Source organism: Schistocerca piceifrons, chromosome 2 (genome assembly GCF_021461385.2).
Source record: "Schistocerca piceifrons isolate TAMUIC-IGC-003096 chromosome 2, iqSchPice1.1, whole genome shotgun sequence".
Lineage (NCBI taxonomy): Eukaryota > Metazoa > Arthropoda > Insecta > Orthoptera > Acrididae > Schistocerca > Schistocerca piceifrons.
In genome coordinates this window covers 715,887,734-715,908,320 of record NC_060139.1, presented here as the reverse complement: position 1 = coordinate 715,908,320, position 20,587 = coordinate 715,887,734, and the positions used below count along the sequence as shown (strand labels likewise).

General features: G+C 42.8%; 1 protein-coding gene across 1 annotated transcript in view; it reads left to right on the top strand.

Moving 5' to 3' along the window:
- The window catches only part of LOC124777888 (cubilin-like), a 1,273,816-nt gene that overhangs the window by 1,053,155 nt on the left and 200,074 nt on the right, over positions 1 to 20,587 (top strand). The window contains exon 5 of the mRNA XM_047253433.1: positions 16,496 to 16,707. Within this exon, the coding sequence (XP_047109389.1) occupies positions 16,496 to 16,707 (212 nt within the window). The remainder of the gene's footprint in view (positions 1 to 16,495; positions 16,708 to 20,587) is intronic.

The following is a 20,587-nucleotide window of genomic DNA, read 5'->3' as shown; positions in this document are numbered from 1 at the left end:
TTAGCCTTAGCAGAAGTGCTAAAATTTTTGTTCTTTAATAAACATTGTTTTAAAAAGGAGTAATTTTTATTCGTAAAATTTGCGTTGTTTTGAAATATAGCGTTATTAGAGAAAATGGGGAAAATGATCAGTGTTATTTTAATAACAATGCCGACAGAAACGAGTAACAGAAACATAGCACAATCGGTGCAGTAATGTCCCTGTTGCAGTGTGTCGCGGCTTAAGATACACGTGAACGGGCAGTGTGGTCTATACAGAAGTCTACATCTACATTTATATTCCGCAAGCCACACAACGGTGTGTGGCGGAGGGCACTTTACGCGCCACTGTCATTACCTCCATTTTCTGTTCCAGTCGCGTATGGTTCGCGGGAAGAACGACTGCCGGAAAGCCTCCGTGCGCGCTCGAATCTCTCTAATTTTACATCCGTGATCTTCTCCGGAGGTATAAGTAGGGGGAAGTAATATATTCGATACCTTATCCAGAAACGCACCCTCTCGAAACCTGGACAGCAAGCTGCACCGCGATGCAGAGCGCCTCTCTTGCGGAGTCTGCCACTTGCTTTTGCTAAAAATCTCCGTAACGCTATCACGCTTACCAAATAACCCTGCGACGAAACGCGCCGCTCTTGCGGTTATCTGTTGTACTGCAGAATCGCACCAATTCTCGTCTAGAAATATTTTTTCGAAGTGACGTAGCAGTGAAATACAATGCTCTATTTCCTTTAAATTATTAAATAACTGTCTGTCATTTCTATGAAATAATAAAGAGGAAGGTAATTTTAGTAACGGCAATAAATTAAAAACTTAAAAACAATTTATTCAAAATATACAATAAATACAGAAAGCAGCTGATCTACTGCTTGTGCCTGCATAAAACGCCTTTGTCTCCTTGTAGCCCTTGAGAACGGAGAAATTAACACTAAAAATAAAAGTTCTTTAGCCTCAGTTTCCATCATTTAGCACTGACTATTCGTAATGCCCAAACTTTGGAGGAGAGTTTCAAAAGTTCGAATCAAACGGAGAATGCTGGGTGATTTTTTGTAGTATTCAGTCACTTAATACTTTTCGAGAAAAGCGGCGAATGGTGGACGCACGAAGCTTTCTTTTATTTGCATATTATATTTAATATTTTGGCCCTATGTATCTTGAAACTGAGTGCGTCAACATTTTTCAATATTTGTTCGATTTCTGCTGTTATCACAGGAAACAACAGGACTGTAAAACCGAAAATTGGGTTTTTAATAAAACAGTTATTTTGAGCGGTTTTAACAGTCAGCTTAAAATGGCGTGGCAAAACAATGACTTTACCGAAAACCGGTTGTTTCAGTGATAACCGCTATCCCTAACCTGACCCACTCTTCATAAAAATCTGACATGCTCACTCTCCGATGACGGCAAACCCAATCAAAACCAAGGAGTGGCCGCAATAAAGCATACTCCACCAGACACTGGAATGACTCTCACGCAAATTCGGTTGTAAGTAAGAGTTATATCACACATTCATTGCGGTGATAAACTTCCAATTACTGCATCGCTGTTGTGCAAGTGATTGACATACTACCGCAGAACACGCTTTAAAAGTGAAATCGGGCACTCTGGCCGCACCAGTAGTTACTAAACCATTACTGGTACCGCAGCGGAGAACCTGCAAAAGGATGCGATACACACCTCCCGCCCAGAAAGTGGGATACAGAGCTCGCGCACATGCACACGCGCACACGCACACGCGCCCACACACACACATTCACCCACCCACCCTTCCACACACACACACACACACACACACACACAGACACACACACACACACGGCGTATTTATGGCAGCGTTCCGGATCCCAACGGCGGGCAGACGTCACACATAAAGCAAGCTAACTGCGCTATACTGGCGCTGCCGGGCAGCCTCTGTCAATAAAGCCCGCCAGAAATACTGTATGTTTAGGCAGTCAGGATTTGCAAGCCACTTGCCCGGCCTCCGGTCAGTATCCAATAAAAGCCGCCGCCGGGGAAATGGACTGTAAACATCGCATTGGCTGTCTGAAATTACCGAAATCAAACTGCGGGGAAGTTGCTCTCCAAATACACTTGCCAGTTAAACAAAGAGCTAGCCGGTTACTCCAGTCGTTTTTTTATCATTTCTCGGGAGTTCAACACGATGAGAAGAAGGTGTTCATGTTTTATGTTGCACCGTACCGCTGTAGAGATTATTGTGAATCGTTCAATACGAGTAAGGAATGTCCGACATGTCCCTGTACCGCACTCATTTCATTCTACGCTGACGGGAAAAAATCGTAGCACCATGAAGCAGTTGGACGAAAATTGGTAGGCGTGTTTCTACAACTGAAATATGTCTATCCAGTTGCATAAGATTGGTCCCAGTACCTCCATTACGAGGATGGTAATCAGGTTTGCTTTAAACATACGCTCTAATGGTCGTGAGCGTTAGTTACCTTTGAAATTCAAATGATTCAAATGGCTATGAGCACTATGGGACTTAACATCTGTGGTAATGAGCCCCCTAGAACTTAGAACTACTTAAACCTAACTAACCTAAGGACATCACACACATCCATGTCCGAGGCAGGATTCGAACCCGCGACCGTAGCGGTCACGCGGTTGCAGACTGAAGCGCCTAGAACCGCACGGCCACACCGGCCGGCCCTTTGAAATTGGACGTGGTTAGTTTATGTAAGTCAAGAATGCATTTAAGCCGACAAAGACGTCATTATCAACACCTCACTGAATTTGAACGAAATCATGTATTAGGGCTACGAGAAGCTGGATGTTCTTCCGCGGTACTGCAGGAATACTTATCAGGAATGTGGCCACTGTACATGATTGCTAACAGCGGTGGTCGCGGGAATGTATGATCGCAAGAAGACCGTATTCCGGACGACCATGTGCCCCTACCGAGAGCGAAGACCATCGGGATCAGCATATAGCTGCGTCGTATCGTACTGCATTTGCGGCAGCAATTTGAGCAGCAGTTGACAGCACAGTGACACTACGAACTGTTACAAATCAGGAACTTCAAAAAAATGGTTCAAATGGCTCTGAGCACTATGGTTCAAAAATGGCTCTAGGCATTATGGTACTTAATTTCTGAGATCATCAGTCCCCTAGAACTTAGAACTACTTAAACCTAACTAACCTAAGGACATCACACACATCCATGCCCGAGGCAGGATTCGAACCCGCGACCGTAGCGGTCACGCGGTTCCAGACTGAAGCGCCTAGAACCGCACGGCCACACCGGCCGGCCCTTTGAAATTGGACGTGGTTAGTTTATGTAAGTCAAGAATGCATTTAAGCCGACAAAGACGTCATTATCAACACCTCACTGAATTTGAACGAAATCATGTATTAGGGCTACGAGAAGCTGGATGTTCTTCCGCGGTACTGCAGGAATACTTATCAAGAATGTGGCCACTGTACATGATTGCTAACAGCGGTGGTCGCGGGAATGTATGGTTGCAAGAAGACCGTATTCCGGACGACCATGTGCCCCTACCGAGAGCGAAGACCATCGGGTTCAGCATATAGCTGCGTCGTATCGTACTGCATTTGCGGCAGCAATTTGAGCAGCAGTTGACAGCACAGTGACACTACGAACTGTTACAAATCAGTAACTTCAAAAAAATGGTTCAAATGGCTCTGAGCACTATGGTTCAAAAATGGCTCTAGGCATTATGGTCCTTAACTTCTGAGATCATCAGTCCCCTAGAACTTAGAACTACTTAAACCTAACTAACCTAAGGACATCACACACATCCATGCCCGAGGCAGGATTCGAACCTGCGACCGTAGCGGTCACGCGGTTCCAGACTGAAGCGCCTAGAACCGCTCGGCCACTCCGGCCGGCGAGCACTATGGGACTTAACATCTGAGGTCATCAGTCCCCTAGAACTTAGAACTACTTAAACCTATCCAACCTAAGGACATCAGACATTTGCATGCCCGAGGCAGGATTCGAACCTGCGACCGCAGCGGTCGCGCGGTTCCAGACTGAAGCGCCTAGAACCGCTCGGTCACAGCGGACGGCTCAGTTACTTCAAGGACAATTCAGACCCAGACTCGCTGCAGCGTGCTTTCCAGTGGCCAAAAACTACAGCCATTTGCGGCTTCAGTGGTGTCAAGCGAGAGGTCACTAGAGGGCGGGGTGGAGATCTGCTGTGTCTTTCGATGAAAGCTAGTTCTGCCTTGGTGCCAGCGATGGGCTTTTGCTGGTCAGAAGCAGGCAGTTAAGGACCTGCAACCAACGTGTCTGCGTGCTAGACACACTGGAACTACACCTGAAGTCCTGGAGTTAGGGTTTGGCTACTATTTTGAATGGCAGCAGGATCACTCCAGTGGTTTTCCACGCACCCTGATTACAAAACTGCACGTCAGTCTGGTGATTCGACCTGTCGTGCTGCCATTCATGAACAGCATTCACCGGCCGTTGTGGCCGAGCGGTTCTAGACGCTTCAGTCTGGACCCGCGCGACTGCTACGGTCGCAGGTTCGAATCCTGCCTCGGGATGGATTTGTGTGATGTCCTTAGGTTAGTTAGGTTTAAGTAGTTCTAAGTTCTAGGGGACTGATGACCTTAGATGTTAAGTCCAATAGTGCTCAGAGCTTTTTGAACCATTTTTTTAACAGCATTCCAGGGAATGTTTTCCAACATGATAACGCAGGCCTACATATCGCTGTTTTAAAACATGCTCTACACAGTGTCGACATGTTGCCTTGGCCTGCTCAATCACGAGATCTGCCTCCAGTCGAGCACATATGGGACATTATCGGACGATGACTCTAGCGTCATCCACAAACAGCATCAAGCATACCTCTTTTGACCGCACACGTGCACCAGGCATGGAACTCCAATCCTACAAACTAACATCCGACACGTGTAAAACACAATTAATACACGTTTTCATGCTTGCCTTCAACATTCTGGGGGTAACATCGGTTATTAGTATACCAGAATTTCACATTTGCAGTAGCTTACCTCGAGTTTACATTGACCTGTCATCTTGCAACACTAATCAAAAAAATGGCTCTCAGCACTATGGGACTTAAATACCCAGGTCATCAGTCCCCTAGAACTTAGAACAACTTAAACCTAACTAACATAAGGATATCACAAACATCCATGCCCGAGGCAGGATTGGAATCTGCGACCGTAGCGGTCGCGCGGTTCCAGACTGTAGCGCCTAGAACCGCTCGGCCACTCCGGCCGGCGCAACACTAATCACTTAAATATGTTAGGTAGAGCAATATATTCCCGAAATTTTTTTACTCTACGTTAATTGTTTTTGTTGTTGCGATTCTTTACCGTCAGTGTGTTTGGAAAGTAAACAGTATTGTTGGTATCCGTGCTTGGATGTTCATGAAAGCGTTGTCGTTAGTACTGCATTAATTTGAGTACTACAGTGTTTCAGTAACGAACTCATGGCTAATGTGAGCGGATACAGCTGCACCGTTTCGGAGTCATCAGGGGCGCGCGTGTGTGGATGTTCGAACGCCCACAGACAAGACAGTGTCAGAGATAATAAGTGCGTTTAGAGATTGTTTTGGCAACGCTCCTCTTCGTAAAGCAGTCCTGCTTCAGTCATAGAGTAAATATCTCTGGAGTGAGCATTCACATGTCCAGAACAGATTTTGTGTTGTCAATATACATTGCCGGCCTGGTCACGTGTTCTCGCAACGTCGTGTGTTCGTCCGTACAGCGCCCCGTATATTTCGAATGTCACTACATCCCTAGTACAGACGGATTCTTTTCGTACGTGTCGTGGATTATTTATATATGTTGCGCAGACATTTTAACAGTATCCATTTGATACCCGGGATAAACCAGCTACGTAACCTTTAAGGGGAAGTGATATTGCATTCTGCTTCTTTGCGATAGGTGTCACAGTTCAGATGCAGTCAATTTTTGGTAGTTTTCGGTATGATACGGCACTTTATAGTATTACAGAGCCTGACGTACATTTTTGCAGTGACAGTCTTGCAAAACGACTTGACAGTACGCTTGTACTTTTGCAAGTGTCCGGAAAACACCGAATTTGCCACACATTAGCGATTATATCCCTGCTAATTCGTCCTTTTTTTCTCCTATTTCAGAATATTTATTTTCTCCTTTTTGCGACCTAAAGCACAATTTTTCTTACTGGTGACACTTTGAAGGCTTATTTAACGCATTTTACGTACTTTCTCCCAGTTTATTAAATAAATAGTAGACTGAGTAAGAAGGGGGAAAAAAGGCGATCGGAGAATAAATGTACTGTAAAGCAAATACAGTTGGTCATGTAACAGTCAACCCATGTAACACCATTAAGGGAAGTGGAAAGTGACACAAATGAAAGAGTTTGGGGACATGTTTACTAATATTTTACGCTTCTTAATCAAATGGTGAACAAAATAAATTGAAGGCAAAATACACCAAGAAGATGAATGTGTACTTTGATTAGCTACACTACTGAGTTTTTTATTAGATTTGTGCAGAAAATGTACTTAAGCTGAAAGCAGAAATTTGTAGTAGGTGCTGTGGAAAATTAAAAATAGTTGGTATAGCATCTACCTTCAACCACACACGTCCAAATTTTTCTCTGTCTAAACATTCCTCTTCAAAGTGTTTTGAACATACTTTGGAATATTTTATGGGGACAAAATTACTCCTCCTTATTTTCTGGAGCCACTTCTTTACTCGTTGTTCATCCTTCGGGAAACTAAAATGTATATCACACATAATCATTCTCCATGTCCTAGACACACTTAACATGGTCTCCTACTGTAACTTTATAGTAAACAAAAAGGTTTGGACACACATATTATACGAAGACAATTATAGACTCCCACTCCATTGAATTTACCTGTCTTCCGTCTTTCAAATCTATATACATAATCGATAAGTCACTGATAAATGCATGGAGGATAGTATTTGCCGAAACAACTAACCATTCCCTTTCCTGTTCCACTAGCAAATTTACGAGAGGAAGCGATTGTTTTTAACCTTTTGTACGAGCCGTAATATCTATTATATAGTCATAAAATCGTAGAAAAGTAGGTCTACAGAATCAAGCCTTAATTATAATGCGTCTCGAAATTTTTAAACATAGTACCCATGAAAAGTTACTATCCCTCCTTTCACATATTTTTCTTTGCATCCGTAGCAACAACAGTAATTCACCATCGCTATTACACTATCAAGAAACGGTGAAAATACAACAAAAACTCTTGACATTATAAACTTCAAACTCTGCGGAAAGCACACACGCGCAGCGAAGTCCCGAAAACACGTGACAATCCTGGTTTAATGTTGACAACACGCGCAGAACGCAATGCTCACTCCAGAGATATTTACTCTATAGCTTCATTGGGAGAAACATGCTTTTTTATGATGCATTGTCAGAGGTGTGTCGCGCAATGGACGGGAGTGGCGCTGTTTTATCAGCTGAGCTGTATCCACTGAAATCCATTCGAAAAAGAACAGCTGATCTTCACTTATTGCGGTCAACGATTTGAAAATGAATGTATTTAGACCGACGTTTGTGAATGAATAACATTATGATGCATTTTAAAGCTTTCCAAACGATGTTTTATACCTCTAGGGTGATATTTAGAATATTATTCATTCTGATTTCAGATCTCATTTTGGTTTTTGTGTATCACTTAAGATTTTTGTACAAATCCCGTTTGAAGTTTTAGTTTAAACCACACAGTTTCTAACAGGAATTTTTTTAACCGCATTAAAAATAAATTATATATTTTATAGCCTTGTATAGTATCATTACACGTTGTAAACAATGGTATACTTTCACTTAAAAATGCTAACAGTTATCACAAAAATACAACAAAATGACAGTTTAATTTCCCTTCGCTGGTCGGCACACCGCTCTCCCAGCCGTATGTCAGTTTACGATACCGGAGCCGCTACTTCTCAGTCAAGAAGCTCCTCAGTTTTCTTCAAAATGGCTGAGTGCACCCCGCTTGCCAACAGCGCTCGGCAGACCGGATGGTCACTCATCCAAGTGCTAGTCCGGCCCGACAGCGCTTAGCGTCTGCAGTCTCACGGAAACCAATGTTACTACTGTGACAAGGCCGTTGGCGGAGAAACGATAGGATATTTTATATGCGTTTTACTTTTTGCGTTATGACCTTAAAACGTTAACCATGAAAAAGAATCATATGCGTGATTCTGCGGTTCCACCCAAACCATGAGAATTGCTAAAGGTACTGATTTCCTCTTTCCCGTTTTCCCACAGTCTCGGTTCCTCAACATACGTATGGTATACCTTGTGCTGTTTCCAGCTTTTATCTTGTTAATGAAGCGCAGTAGACATTTTTTCACGAAAATATTAATGTCCTCCCTTTGTTTAATAATTACGTAGCTACCACAAGCATAACAGAGCACGTTTGGGTTATTCAAACATTTGTGAGAACTCATTTCTAAGAACCATTAAAACTGAATGCAACACCGCACATAACATAACAGAACACGTTTCGGTTATTCAAACATTTGTGAGAACTCATTTCTAAGAAACAGTAAACCCGAATACAACACCACAAATATAACCTCAAAAGCGCTGTAGCATGTCAACAATGAACTAAAGTGTCCCGCCTAACAGCCAGACGGGAATCACAAGCACGACCACCTGCTCCATCTTACCAAGACAAAATTTCCCATATTTGCAATACAAGTTCTCTTGGAACCTATGTTTAAATGAAAAGTGAGTTATTTGATTGGTGAAAAAATTTTACATCATAGCAAAACTAATAACACATCTGAAATCCGGCGGGGACAGGGATTTTCTCTGCCTCGTGATGACTGGGTGTTGTGTGATGTCCTTAGGTTAGTTAGGTTTATGTAGTTCTATGTTCTAGGGGACTGATGACCATAGATGTTAAGTCCCATAGTGTATTAAAAAAAAATCTGAAATCAATGCAGAGAAGTGCTGCAGGAACAGCGGAAACATCTTGGTGCTTAGTTTTTATCTGACGATGTCGTGGAGCTGTGTGTTGCAGCCTGAGTCTTTGTTGCCACGATTTATAAACTGCATGTGTCACTGAGGGGTGTTATTTTCTGAGGAACATGGGAAATATCTCAGTTCACACAGGAGGAATGTGGTAGTGAGGGCGAATCGAAGAATTAGATTTTTTAATGGGTTCTGAAAAAGTGCAGCGCTTATGTCAAAAAAATCGCCCACTAGACGCTAGAGCAGGCAATTCTAGAGTATTGCTTCTGCGTTTGGGGTCCCAAAAAACCATCCAACCCGATTTAACGTGTTTCGTCATCTTACCTGATTTACGCAACGCACAGGACTATGTTCCTACTGCCATAATTTGCCAGAGGTACATTTACATAAAGGAGAACCTTCAAAAAATTTTGCGATTTGCTTTTAAATATGGCACGTGCGGATGCACGTGGGTAGCAAGGAGTAGCTCATATATCTGCAGAACAAAATATGTGGTTGAGATGATGCTACTTTTCCATCAAAGCTCATGAACAAAATAATTAAGCTGCAGCCTTTTGCTATCGTGTACCATCCACTTCGAACAAGAATCCTTATGAATGTGTGATATGGCATATTGCATGATGGATCGCATGCACATTTAGCATGACTTTTTTAAGCCTTTTGGCAGAATTATGTGCGCCTGCAGGTAGACTATCTGGGGTAGCTAAGTAGCATGCTCTGAAAGGTTTATCGATGTGTAGCTGTTGGATTATTTGGTATGAAGATGTTTAAAACAAACCTTCATGTCACCCAGTTGCTCCACGCGACGAATACTGCATATAGGTACGGTGCACTGGTCTAAGGATCAGCAGTAGCTCATCCAAGGATACGTATTACACTATATACTTATTAACCGGTAACACTTTATAGTTAATAGTTCCTACATTGTTATATAAGGTTGTCACACGTAATACAATGTACTCTAGCTCTCCGACACCTAATTTTATGACACTGAATACTGATCTTCGTCACCTGTGATAATCAGAGGTCTACAGCAGTCACACTACTACTTTGTCATGACACCATCTTTTACCCATTGTAAAATTTCCAAAATCTGTCTGACAATGCATCTGCGCTATTTAGTAGCCAGTACATACTTCAATCAACAAATACACTTTCGTGTAGGAACTGCGCATAGGCAACTGTTAAAGATTTCGCACTCATTTCCTCGAAAGAACTTACGAAGTGAATAACATCGCTTTCGGCACAATTTAAAAATTTCTGCTTTATTCTGATGAGAGACCTGATGCTGGAATGGACTGTGCTATACGTTTGTACCGTAAGAGTTAGTGAAGTAGGAGACACTATCAACCTTTCAAATATTTTACGGAGCATGCAATTTTCTGTATTGAAGCTGGTCTGAGACTCATTAGTATCTTAAATAGGTTGCTAACTCTTCTGAAGATTTACAACTTAGCAAGCAATGCAGCCTCTTGCGAAGGGAGATACTTGGAATTATTGGTTTATAAATTTGATTATGAGTTCATCATCGTGCCGTACTGAATATTCAGACTCGCAGTTTGAGGGGACAGGAATCAGGCTAATTAAATACATCAAATTTTTCAAAACAGATGGAAGTCTGGTGGCTAATTCAGAAACATCATCTCACCTGCAAATGAGACATTCCGTTGGAGAATTTTATAGACTTATCATCGAATAGGAAAGAAGGTGCTAGACCCACACCGCGCCGCGGCAGCTATGGGGCAAAATGGAACAGTACCGTAAAAAAACAGTGTGGCATAAAACTGTTTATTTGAATTGGTTAGCAGCGAAATTTATGTAGTGAAAAACTACTTATACAACCAGAAAGCGTTCTAGATCGGAATCAGGAGATGTTTGGGACCAGTACTGTTACTTACGTAATGAATTACTGAATGAACATTACGTGTAATTCATGCGTTGATGCGACGGCGAGTGCAATAAGAAGGAGCATTGTCATTAACATCGACATACAGAAACATTCCATTTCATCGAGTGAGCTTGTGGCCTCGTTACCATTTTCCTTTATAAAGTTATATACAAATTATAGCATATAGTATATCTTAAACGGTTTAGCATGTTTAGTTTGTAATAAATGCTCCCCAACAAAAATTAAATCAAAAATTACTTTTGTATCATGGATAGCCGGAGGCAACCCAGTCATATTCTGACTCTAGCCATCCGTGACATTGTAATGTGACATATCCTACTTCCTCTTTCTGCAGAAGAAATATGTTCCACCAACTAGTACATGATGATCAAGTCCCAGGCTTCGAATAATTTTGTAAGTAACAATTAAAATTTGTGTGGTTGATTACTGAGATATTTCTTTGCTACATACCACCTGTAAGAAGCGACTTAGACTACGATTTGATGGAACAGCAGGAAACACGCACATAATATCGGGGTGCGGAAAGCTGAAGAGCATAATATGTGGAGATGTCTAACAGAGCGCGCAAAATGTCTGATGATGGAGGTGCTGTGATCCTCGCATCATTTCTCAAATGGCAACATGCCTCAGCGCATTGTCAATGCATGTGCAAACATTACGGAAGGCGAACTACTCGCTGTTGAGAGGAATGTCGCTAAACGTATTGCCAAATGCATTGAGGTTGACGGACATCATTTTGAGCATTTATTGCATTAATGTGGTATCTATAGGTAATCACGCTGTAACAGTATGCCTTCTAAGAAATGATAAGTTCACAAAGGTACATGTATAGCATTGGAACAACCGCAATAAAAGGTTCAAACGTACCTACGTTTTGTATTTTAATTTGAAAAACCTACTTGTTACCAACTGTTGGTCTAAAATTGTGAGCCATATGTTTGTGACTATTACAGCGCCATCTATCACAAAGCGAAAAAAATTGGTCCAACTAAAACATTCATATATATTTACGGACTACACGAATATGTAATAAAAATGGGGGTTCCTATTTAAAAAAACGCAACTGATAGCCGTTTGACCGATGGCAGCGGCAGCGCCATCTAGCGGGCCAGCCATAGCGCCATCTGGTTTCCCCCTTCAAGCTAGACGAGTTTCGTTCTTTGTAGATTTTTCGTTTGATGCTTATTTCGTGAAATATTTGGCCCGGTCACTATCAATGGACCACCCTGTATATATATCGCAAAGTTCGAAGAAAACCATCAATGGCGTTATATGTTTGGGGCTGATCATTGGCTCGGTAGATCAACCTGATTGTGGCTTTCAAAAACTTTCCGAAAATGTATAGAAAAAGTTTAACGTAATTCGTCGGAAATTGATGTACACTGAACCCCATCGCGTATTAGGGTAAATGATCAGTTTGTATTGGTGTAGCTTTCGGAAAGAGGGAGGGTGACAAATAGACAGACTGAAAATTATACTTCCAGGCAGATAAACAGTTAAACACAAACACACATGGAAATAGAGACTTCCAAATACAAAGAGGTAGATATTTTTCTTGTTAATGTACGTTGAGAGAGTGAGAACATACGCTGTTCTAGATGGTTTACCTGTACAAGTAAAGCAGTTTTAAACTCCTCAGGCTTTGTATTTTAGGCATAGTTTGTTGGTATTTTGTCCGCCTCCGTAGCCGAATGGTTAATACCCTCACGCTGGAGCCCGGATTCGATTCCCGGCAGTGCCAGGGATTTTTCCTTGGTGAGAGGACTGGGCGGTCTGCATTCAGCCTCTTGATGCCAACTGAAGAGTTACCTGATTGAGAGGTAGCGGCTCCAAGATCAGTATGTCGACAACGGCCGGGAGTGCTGTCAGCTGACCCTATGCCCCTTCGTACCGCGTCCGATGATGAATGACTGAGGATGACATTGCGGTCGGTCGACTATCGAGTGGTCTTCAGAGCCTGTTTACGGGGTGTCCTTTCCTTCCCACTGACATTTTACTCTTCCTTAACGCCTAGCATAGTTGCTACCCTTAGGTCCGGTGATATGGATGAGCCAGCTGACGCAAGTTTGAGGTCGGAGGACCAGATGTAGTCCGACATCTTGGATTTACAGGCGTTCCCTCAATCCAGCTATACTATCGTGAATCGCAGAAAATAATGTTGAGATTATTGACTAAAACTGGAATCTCGTTCATAACTATCGGTTATCGTTAAAATGAGACCTTTACAGGGCATTATTAAAAGAAAATGACAAGATATGCCTCTGCTTCGCTTATTTAACTATATATTCGGAAGCAACAAGGATGTTTATTTAAGCAAGTGTAAGCCACAGAATCGACAAACTAGGTTTAAACAATAACCTCTTATAATCATGTGTGTCTTCCAGCATCACTGTAGGAAATGTGAAAAAATAAAACGCATGAGAATGACATTTTTCTATTGTTATTTGTAGGTAATTATTAAAGCGCCTACTTCAAGTAAAATCAGATTTTATCCCTACCGTTACATTATTTCTCACAATTATCGCATTTATTCGGATTCTATGCAGTGTTTTGTAAGAACTGTTCTCCCACTTGAAAGTTACTAAATGCAACCAAGTACTATATACCAATAGATTGAAAACACGATTCGCGGAGGGTAAACACACAGGTTAGTCACCATACCTGCGTAATGAATATTAGTCATAATCAGCACAACTTATGTAGTTTTAATGCGACAAAGAAGACCGTGGACAGGTAAGGGTCGTAGCTTTGAGTGACACACCGGAAGTAAAAAGGGAAGGCAAACTACAATTACATTTCGACATAAGGACTGATATCGAAGTAAGTTGAGCGTCTAGGCTATTGCTACACCCCAGTTCATTAAAAATTGAGTACTGTGAATCAACCAGCACGTGATATAGACATTCCAGCACAATGATCGCTGGACGTTATCAATTTCGCATGTCCTGATCTATTGCCTACAGTTTTTAAAAATTGCGCCATATCACGCAGTTCTTCAAATCTCGTATGAGGCATTTTATCACCTTTTGTGGTCAGTTGTATTGGGGACATGTAGATGATGAACGAGGGGGCCATACTTTGCTCATGGGAGCAGCATCGTATTATGATTGTGGTAACCCGCCGTTGTTTACAACATCTGTCATTCACCGCATGTGGAGAGTGATAGCCATTTATGAGCTTATGTCAGCAGTACCGTTTTATATGACCAGTGATCTCAGTTGTAATGTGTTATAAAGATCCCCCGGGCACCTTGTGCAAAAGTGGTTCCTCGACAAAAGAAAGTTTTTGGTGCCCTGTAGTCACTATGGAGAAGCAAGTGACTAGTGTCTGACAGGATGAAACGGCGCGAACTGAGAGAAACTGAGTCCACGTGCGCTAGTGATGAGCTAAAATATTAGTCACGAGTAATAAATAGGTTACAACATGCCAGTTAGTTCAGGCAATAGCTTCCCGAGAGTTATTGATTATTTAGTAGGTGAAGTGCGCTGACACAGGTGAAATAGTTCGCATTAGGCCTACTCAAGCAATGTTTTATATGGTTAAGGAAATCATCTTGAATTTTAATTTATTTAAGACCAGCGACAAATCCCAGGTTCGCACTGGTATCATTAAGCATCAACGTGTGGACGACTTGTTTATAATATGCAGTGATATACACAAGCCTTACTCACGAATCATCTATTTGTTAGTGAAAACCGTATCGAAATCCCTACAGCAGTTCCTGAGACCAGCGTTCACATACAAGCAAAAAAACGCGGACTTTAAAATATGATATCTATAGATTGTACACAATGTTTTCTCGCTTTCTTCAATAAATTTCCATTCGAAAACAGTCCCTCGCTCGTGTATCGTGCTTAAGCGAGTGCGAAGAGAATTGTGAATTCATAAATTTATTGTCGGGTCGCTCCGCAGCAGATGTTTTTTCAGGTTGTTGACAGATGTTTTGAAACATAATGTTTAATCAGTACTATGTGACTGTGCTGTTTCGTTACATTCGTCTCTCAGAGAAAAATATCGCCACAAATAACTAAATTTTTTTTGTAGTGTTATCAACCACACGCAACCAAACATAAAACTGAATGTAAAATTTCTACATTTCAGCTTACTAAAGTACGACAGCGTGCTGAAAAGTAATATCTCCGAATATTTTACGTGAAAATCCTTAAGGGTTTTTACATAAAACAAACGTTGATATCATTCTAAATCTTTGTTCTTCATGTCCCTCTGTCGCTTAAGTACTACGAAGTGTAGCATGTAACATAGGCATGTGTAACGTGATTGTGTCAGTGCGTGAGAAATATCGTGCTGTAATCCAGATTAGAATTCGAAGCATATGGAGTACCGTCTCCTTCAGCATGGCAACGCCTCACCACACACGAGCGCTGCGACATCTGCAAGAATCCGACACATTGGTTATACTGTCATCGATAATCCTCCAGACAGTTCGGTCTTAGCCCCATCCGATTTTAATCTGTTTCCAAAACTTAAAGAACCTCTTCGAGGACCTAACTGATACTGATGAAGCGGTGCACGCAGAGGTGAGGTTATGGCTCCGTCAAGAAGAGAGACAAATGTTAGTTAATAACTTTTGTTTTGTTTAAAAAGCTGTAAGATTTGTCACATAGATTCGGAGGCATTTCTTTTCAGCAGGCTCTCGTATATCATATTGTATTGTATGTTAATCGGAGACCTATAAACGACGGAGAGGCTCCGTCCCCGCCGCAGCCGCAGTGGTCCACAACCCCACGACGACTACCGCAGTCCACTTCACCCCTCCGCCGCCCAACACCGAACCCAGGGTTACTGTGCGGTTCGGCCCCCGGTGGACCCCCCAGGGAACGTCTCACACCAGACGAGTGTAACCCCTATGTTTGCGTGGTAGAGTAATGGTGGTGTACGCGTACGTGGAGAACTCGTTTGCGCAGCAATCGCCGACTTAGTGTAACTGAGGCGGAATAAGGGGAACCAACCCGCATTCGCCGAGGCAGATGGAAAACCGCCTAAAACCATCCACAGACTGGTCAGTTCACCGGACCTCGACAAAAATCCGCCAGGCGGATTCGTGCCGGGGACCAGAAGCTCTTTCCCGGTCGGGCGGGCTGTTTGTGATACTAGCACAACACACGAGAACAATACTGCGGTCCAGAACGCGCAACAGTCCGAGGATTGTAAATGGACTCCGAGCCTTGGAACGGTGGCTTTGCTCACTCGGGGAACGACTGTATACTGGGCAGACCGCCCTGTCAACTGTTACCGAAGAAACGAATCTGCCAGGTCGAACCACGTCTGCCATACGGAACGGATTTGATTGACCTCTACGAAGAAATGTACACTGGAGGCGCTCTGACCATTTGGAGCTACTTGTTGTAGCAGGCTACAGGCCGAGTACTGAAGCTGCATACTATAGCAACTAGAGACATACTCGTATGGTACTGATTTGTTTAAATTAATGAAATTTAGACCACAAGAAGAAATGCGCTTTAGTAAAAACTGAATACTTTCCTCATTGCTCTCCAAAACCGAGGTGAATGGTGTAAACAAACTTTTCTGTTGTTAAACCCAACCGGTGTGGAACGTGCTACTTGCTGCTGCAGTAGTAGCTACGCTAACTGCGTGGCGTGCGCGTTGCAGGTGTATGCACGAGTACGTGGACGTGTACGCGGAGGTGGTGTCGCACGAGGCGAGCGAGCTGGTCAACTCGCCGTTCGGGGGCCGCTACTGCGGCCACATCCCGCCGCGGCGCCGCATCTCGCTGTACCGCGCGCTCGCGCTCGGCTTCTACACGGACCGCAACTACACCACCGCGGACCTCTTCACTGGCAGATACACCTTCATCAACGACAGTAAGTACCGCGCAGCATCTCTGCACTAGCTCGAAGCTTCTGCGATGGCCACCACTGTGGAGCTCGCCGGTCGCTGATATACGTCCTGCATTGACAGTAAGTAACAAGCACATCTCACTCTCATTTTCCACACCCACTACAACTACAGGAAGCGTGCAAAGGATAAGTCCCTGCAGTCGCGCTATTCATCTGTGTCCTCGGTGACTCAGATGGATTGAGCGTCTGCCACGTAAGCAGGAGATCCTGGGTTCGAGTCCCGGTAGGAGCACACATTTTCAGCTGTCCACATCGAGGTATATCAACAACACCTGTCGGCAGCTGAGGCTGTCAGTTAGTCATCATTTATTACAGGATTTTTGTTTTTAAAAAATCAACCTATTTCTCAATATCATATCTGCTACACGAATTTAGATACAAACTTGAGGTGTCTACATTTACATCTACAGGGTGGCGCACGAAATGTGTTACCATTTGTTTTTTTTCACAATTTACGATTCACATTAGATATCCCGCTGGGATCTCTACACCAGTACCAGCAGAGTTTGGAAAAACAAATGAGTTACGAAATGACGTCTAATTCACGATACTGCCGCTAGGAGACTAGTAAGCAGCAATGGCTGACAATGGAAGACTGACGACACAGCAACGATCGGCAATTGTATTACTTTTTCATGAAACGAAAAGCCTTGTTGTGACTCAGAGGCGTTTTCGACAACAGTTTAACACATGATGGGTCACTTGCAAGAAGCTCATTCACAGGTTGTACGATAAATTTGTACAGGAAGGACCAGTATTGGAAGCGAAGCGACCTCCGCCTAAGCCTGTTTGTTCGTCGGAGAATATTGAAGCGGTACGAGTTGCTGTACAGAGAAGTCCCGGGAAATCGTGTAGAAAGGCAGCAGTTCAACTGGGAATATCCAGACGCTCCGTTCAACGCATTCTTAAAAGTGATCTCCATATGTACCCATACAAGATGACCTGTGCACAGAAGCTCACTGAAGACCACAAGCAGCAGAGACTACTGTTTGCTCAGTGGGCGGAGGATACGGAAGAAACTCTCAACAACGTTTGGTTTTCAGACGAGGCGCATTTTTATTCAGACGGTGTGGTTAACAAACAAAATGTACGCTTTTGGGCCCCTGAAAACCCACAAGGGCTTCATGAACGACAACATTATGCTCCGAGGATTACAGCGTGGGCAGCAATTTCCAGTCACGGACTTATTGGACCCTTTTTCTTTGAAGAAACTGTGAACAGCGAGCGTTATTTGAGCATGCTTCGCAATAGCTTCATTCCACAGCTTCTCGCTACTGCCTTGCCCTTCAACACGCAGTGGTTCGTGCAAGATGGAGCAAGGCCACGTACTACAAACACTGTGTTGGAGTTTTTACACGAGCATTTCGACATGAGGATCATTTCACTCAGATTTCCAGGTCGCTTCAGTGACGGACAAAATTGGCCCCCAATAGTCCAGAACTCAATCCATGTGACTTTTTTCTTTGGGGGTACCTAAGGCAAAAAAAATTTCCCGAAACGTCCACGTGATTTAATGGATCTCAGAAGACTTATTCTTCAAGACATCTGCCGTAAGGTAATCATTAACTTCAGTGTTCGTTTGAAGGAAGTTAGGAAATGAAATGGAGGACATATTGAGCATGTGCTGAGTTAGAACAAATCTCCATGGATGGCTCTTCATTCTAGTATATATTCCTTTCAGATTGTATTGACAATAAAGTTTATATTCAAAAACAAAATGGTAACTCATTTCGTGCGCCACCCTGAACATGGATACTCAGCAAATCACACGTAAGTGCCTGGCAGAGGGTTAAAAGAAACAACTTTCACAATAATTCTCTATTATCCAGTCTCTAATACCGCGCGGAAAAAAACGAACATCCATATCTTTCCGTGCGAGCTCTGATTTCCCTTGTTATATTACGATGATAGCTTCCCCCTATGCAATCCAGCGTCAACAAAATATTTTCGCATTCGGAGGAGAAATTGGTGATTCCAATTTCGTGAGAAGTCCACCGTAACGAAAAACGCCTTTGTTTCAATTATGTTCATCTTAAATCCTGTATCATGTCAGTGACACTCTCTCCCCTATAATACAAATCGTGCTGCTCTTCTTTGAACTTTACGGTGTATTCCGTTAATCCTATGTGGTACGGATTCCAGTCCGCGCAGCAGTACTCCAAAACAGGACGGACAAGCGTAGTGTAGGCAGTCTCTTTAGTAGGTCTGTTACATTTTCCAAGTGTCCTCGCAATAAAACACAGTCTTTCGTTTTACGCCTCCACAACATTTATTATGTGTTCTTTCCAATTTAAAGTCTTCGTAATTGTAATTCCTAGGTGTTCAGTTGAATTTATAGATTTTAACTTATCAAAACTGACAATTTCAAAGCGAGCACGTCTTGACAGATTTGAGTATTACCGAACTATTTGTTTAATAAGTCATGGTTGCAAATAAGTGACACGAATTATTTATAGAGGAATGGAAAAACTGGTAGAAGTCGACTTATCTGTTTGGGTCCCGAACAAATGCACTAATCCACTAAACAATACTGATGGTATGATTTATCTTAGAAGTTAGGATAAAGGAAGACCAACCTACGCTTATAGTTTTATAGTGTTTGAGAAACCGTTTCATAATGATGACTGGAACACAATTTTTGAAATTCTAAACATAGCAGGACTACAATAAAGGGAGCGAAAGGATATGCACAACTAGTGCAGAAATCAAACGACATTTATAAGAATTGAAGGCCATGAAACGGAAGCAGTGGTTAAGAAGGAAGTGAGACAGGGTTGTAGCCTATCTCTGATGTTATTCAGTCTGCAGATTACGCAAGGAGTAAAGGAAACCAAGGAAAAATTTGTGGAAGGACATTTGTAGGAAGAATCAGTGACAATAATTAAAGACTTTGACGTTTGCCAATCACGTTGCAATTCTGCAGAGGAGGCAAAGGACTCCGTTACGCTTGAACGGAATGGACAGTGTATTGAAAGGAGGATATAAAATGAACATCAAGAAGACCAAAACAAGGGCAAAGGAATGTAGTGCAATCACTAGTTCTTCAAGGTTCGCAGGAGAGCTTCTGTGAAGTCTGGAAGGTAGGAGACGAGGTACTGGCGGATTTAAAGCTGTGAGGACGAGGCGTGAGTCGTGCTTGGGTAGCTCAGTTGGTAGAGCACTTGCCTGCGAAAGGCAAAGGTCCAGAGTTCGAGTCTCGGTCTGGCACACAGTTTTAATCTGCCAGGAAGTTTCATATCAGGGCACACTCCGCTGCAGAGTGAATATCTCATTCTGAAAACATCCCCCAGGCTGTGGCTAAGCCATGTCTCCGCAATATCCTTTCTTTCAGAAGTGCTAGTTCTGCAAGGTTCGCTTCTGTAAAGTTTGGAAGGTAGGAGACGAGGTACTGGCAGAAGTAAAGCTGTGAGGACGGGGCGTGAGTCGTGCTTGGGTAGCTCAGTTGGTGGAGCACTTGAGCGCGAAGGGCAAAGATCCTGATGCTTGATGGAACTTGGACCGCACACAAAAGTAACTGGTAATGTATGGTACAGAAGGTAACTGGAGATAAACTCAATGAGATGAACAGACATGGCACTTTTAGTTAAATACAATAATTACACTAAAGTTACTTGATTCTTGTACATTGTAAGATACGGGACATTCTTCTTAACAGAGTGTTTCATCACAACGAACAGCACTGCATGCTCTGCAACGTGCTGCCATGTTACCACAAGGTTGGTCAGGGGTTCTTATTGTAGGGCGTTACATTCCCCCACCAGAGAGGTTAACGACTGCTGGATTGTCGTTGCTAGATGTAAACTTTAGTGTAAGTACTGTCTTTGATTAGAAATGTCATTTCTTT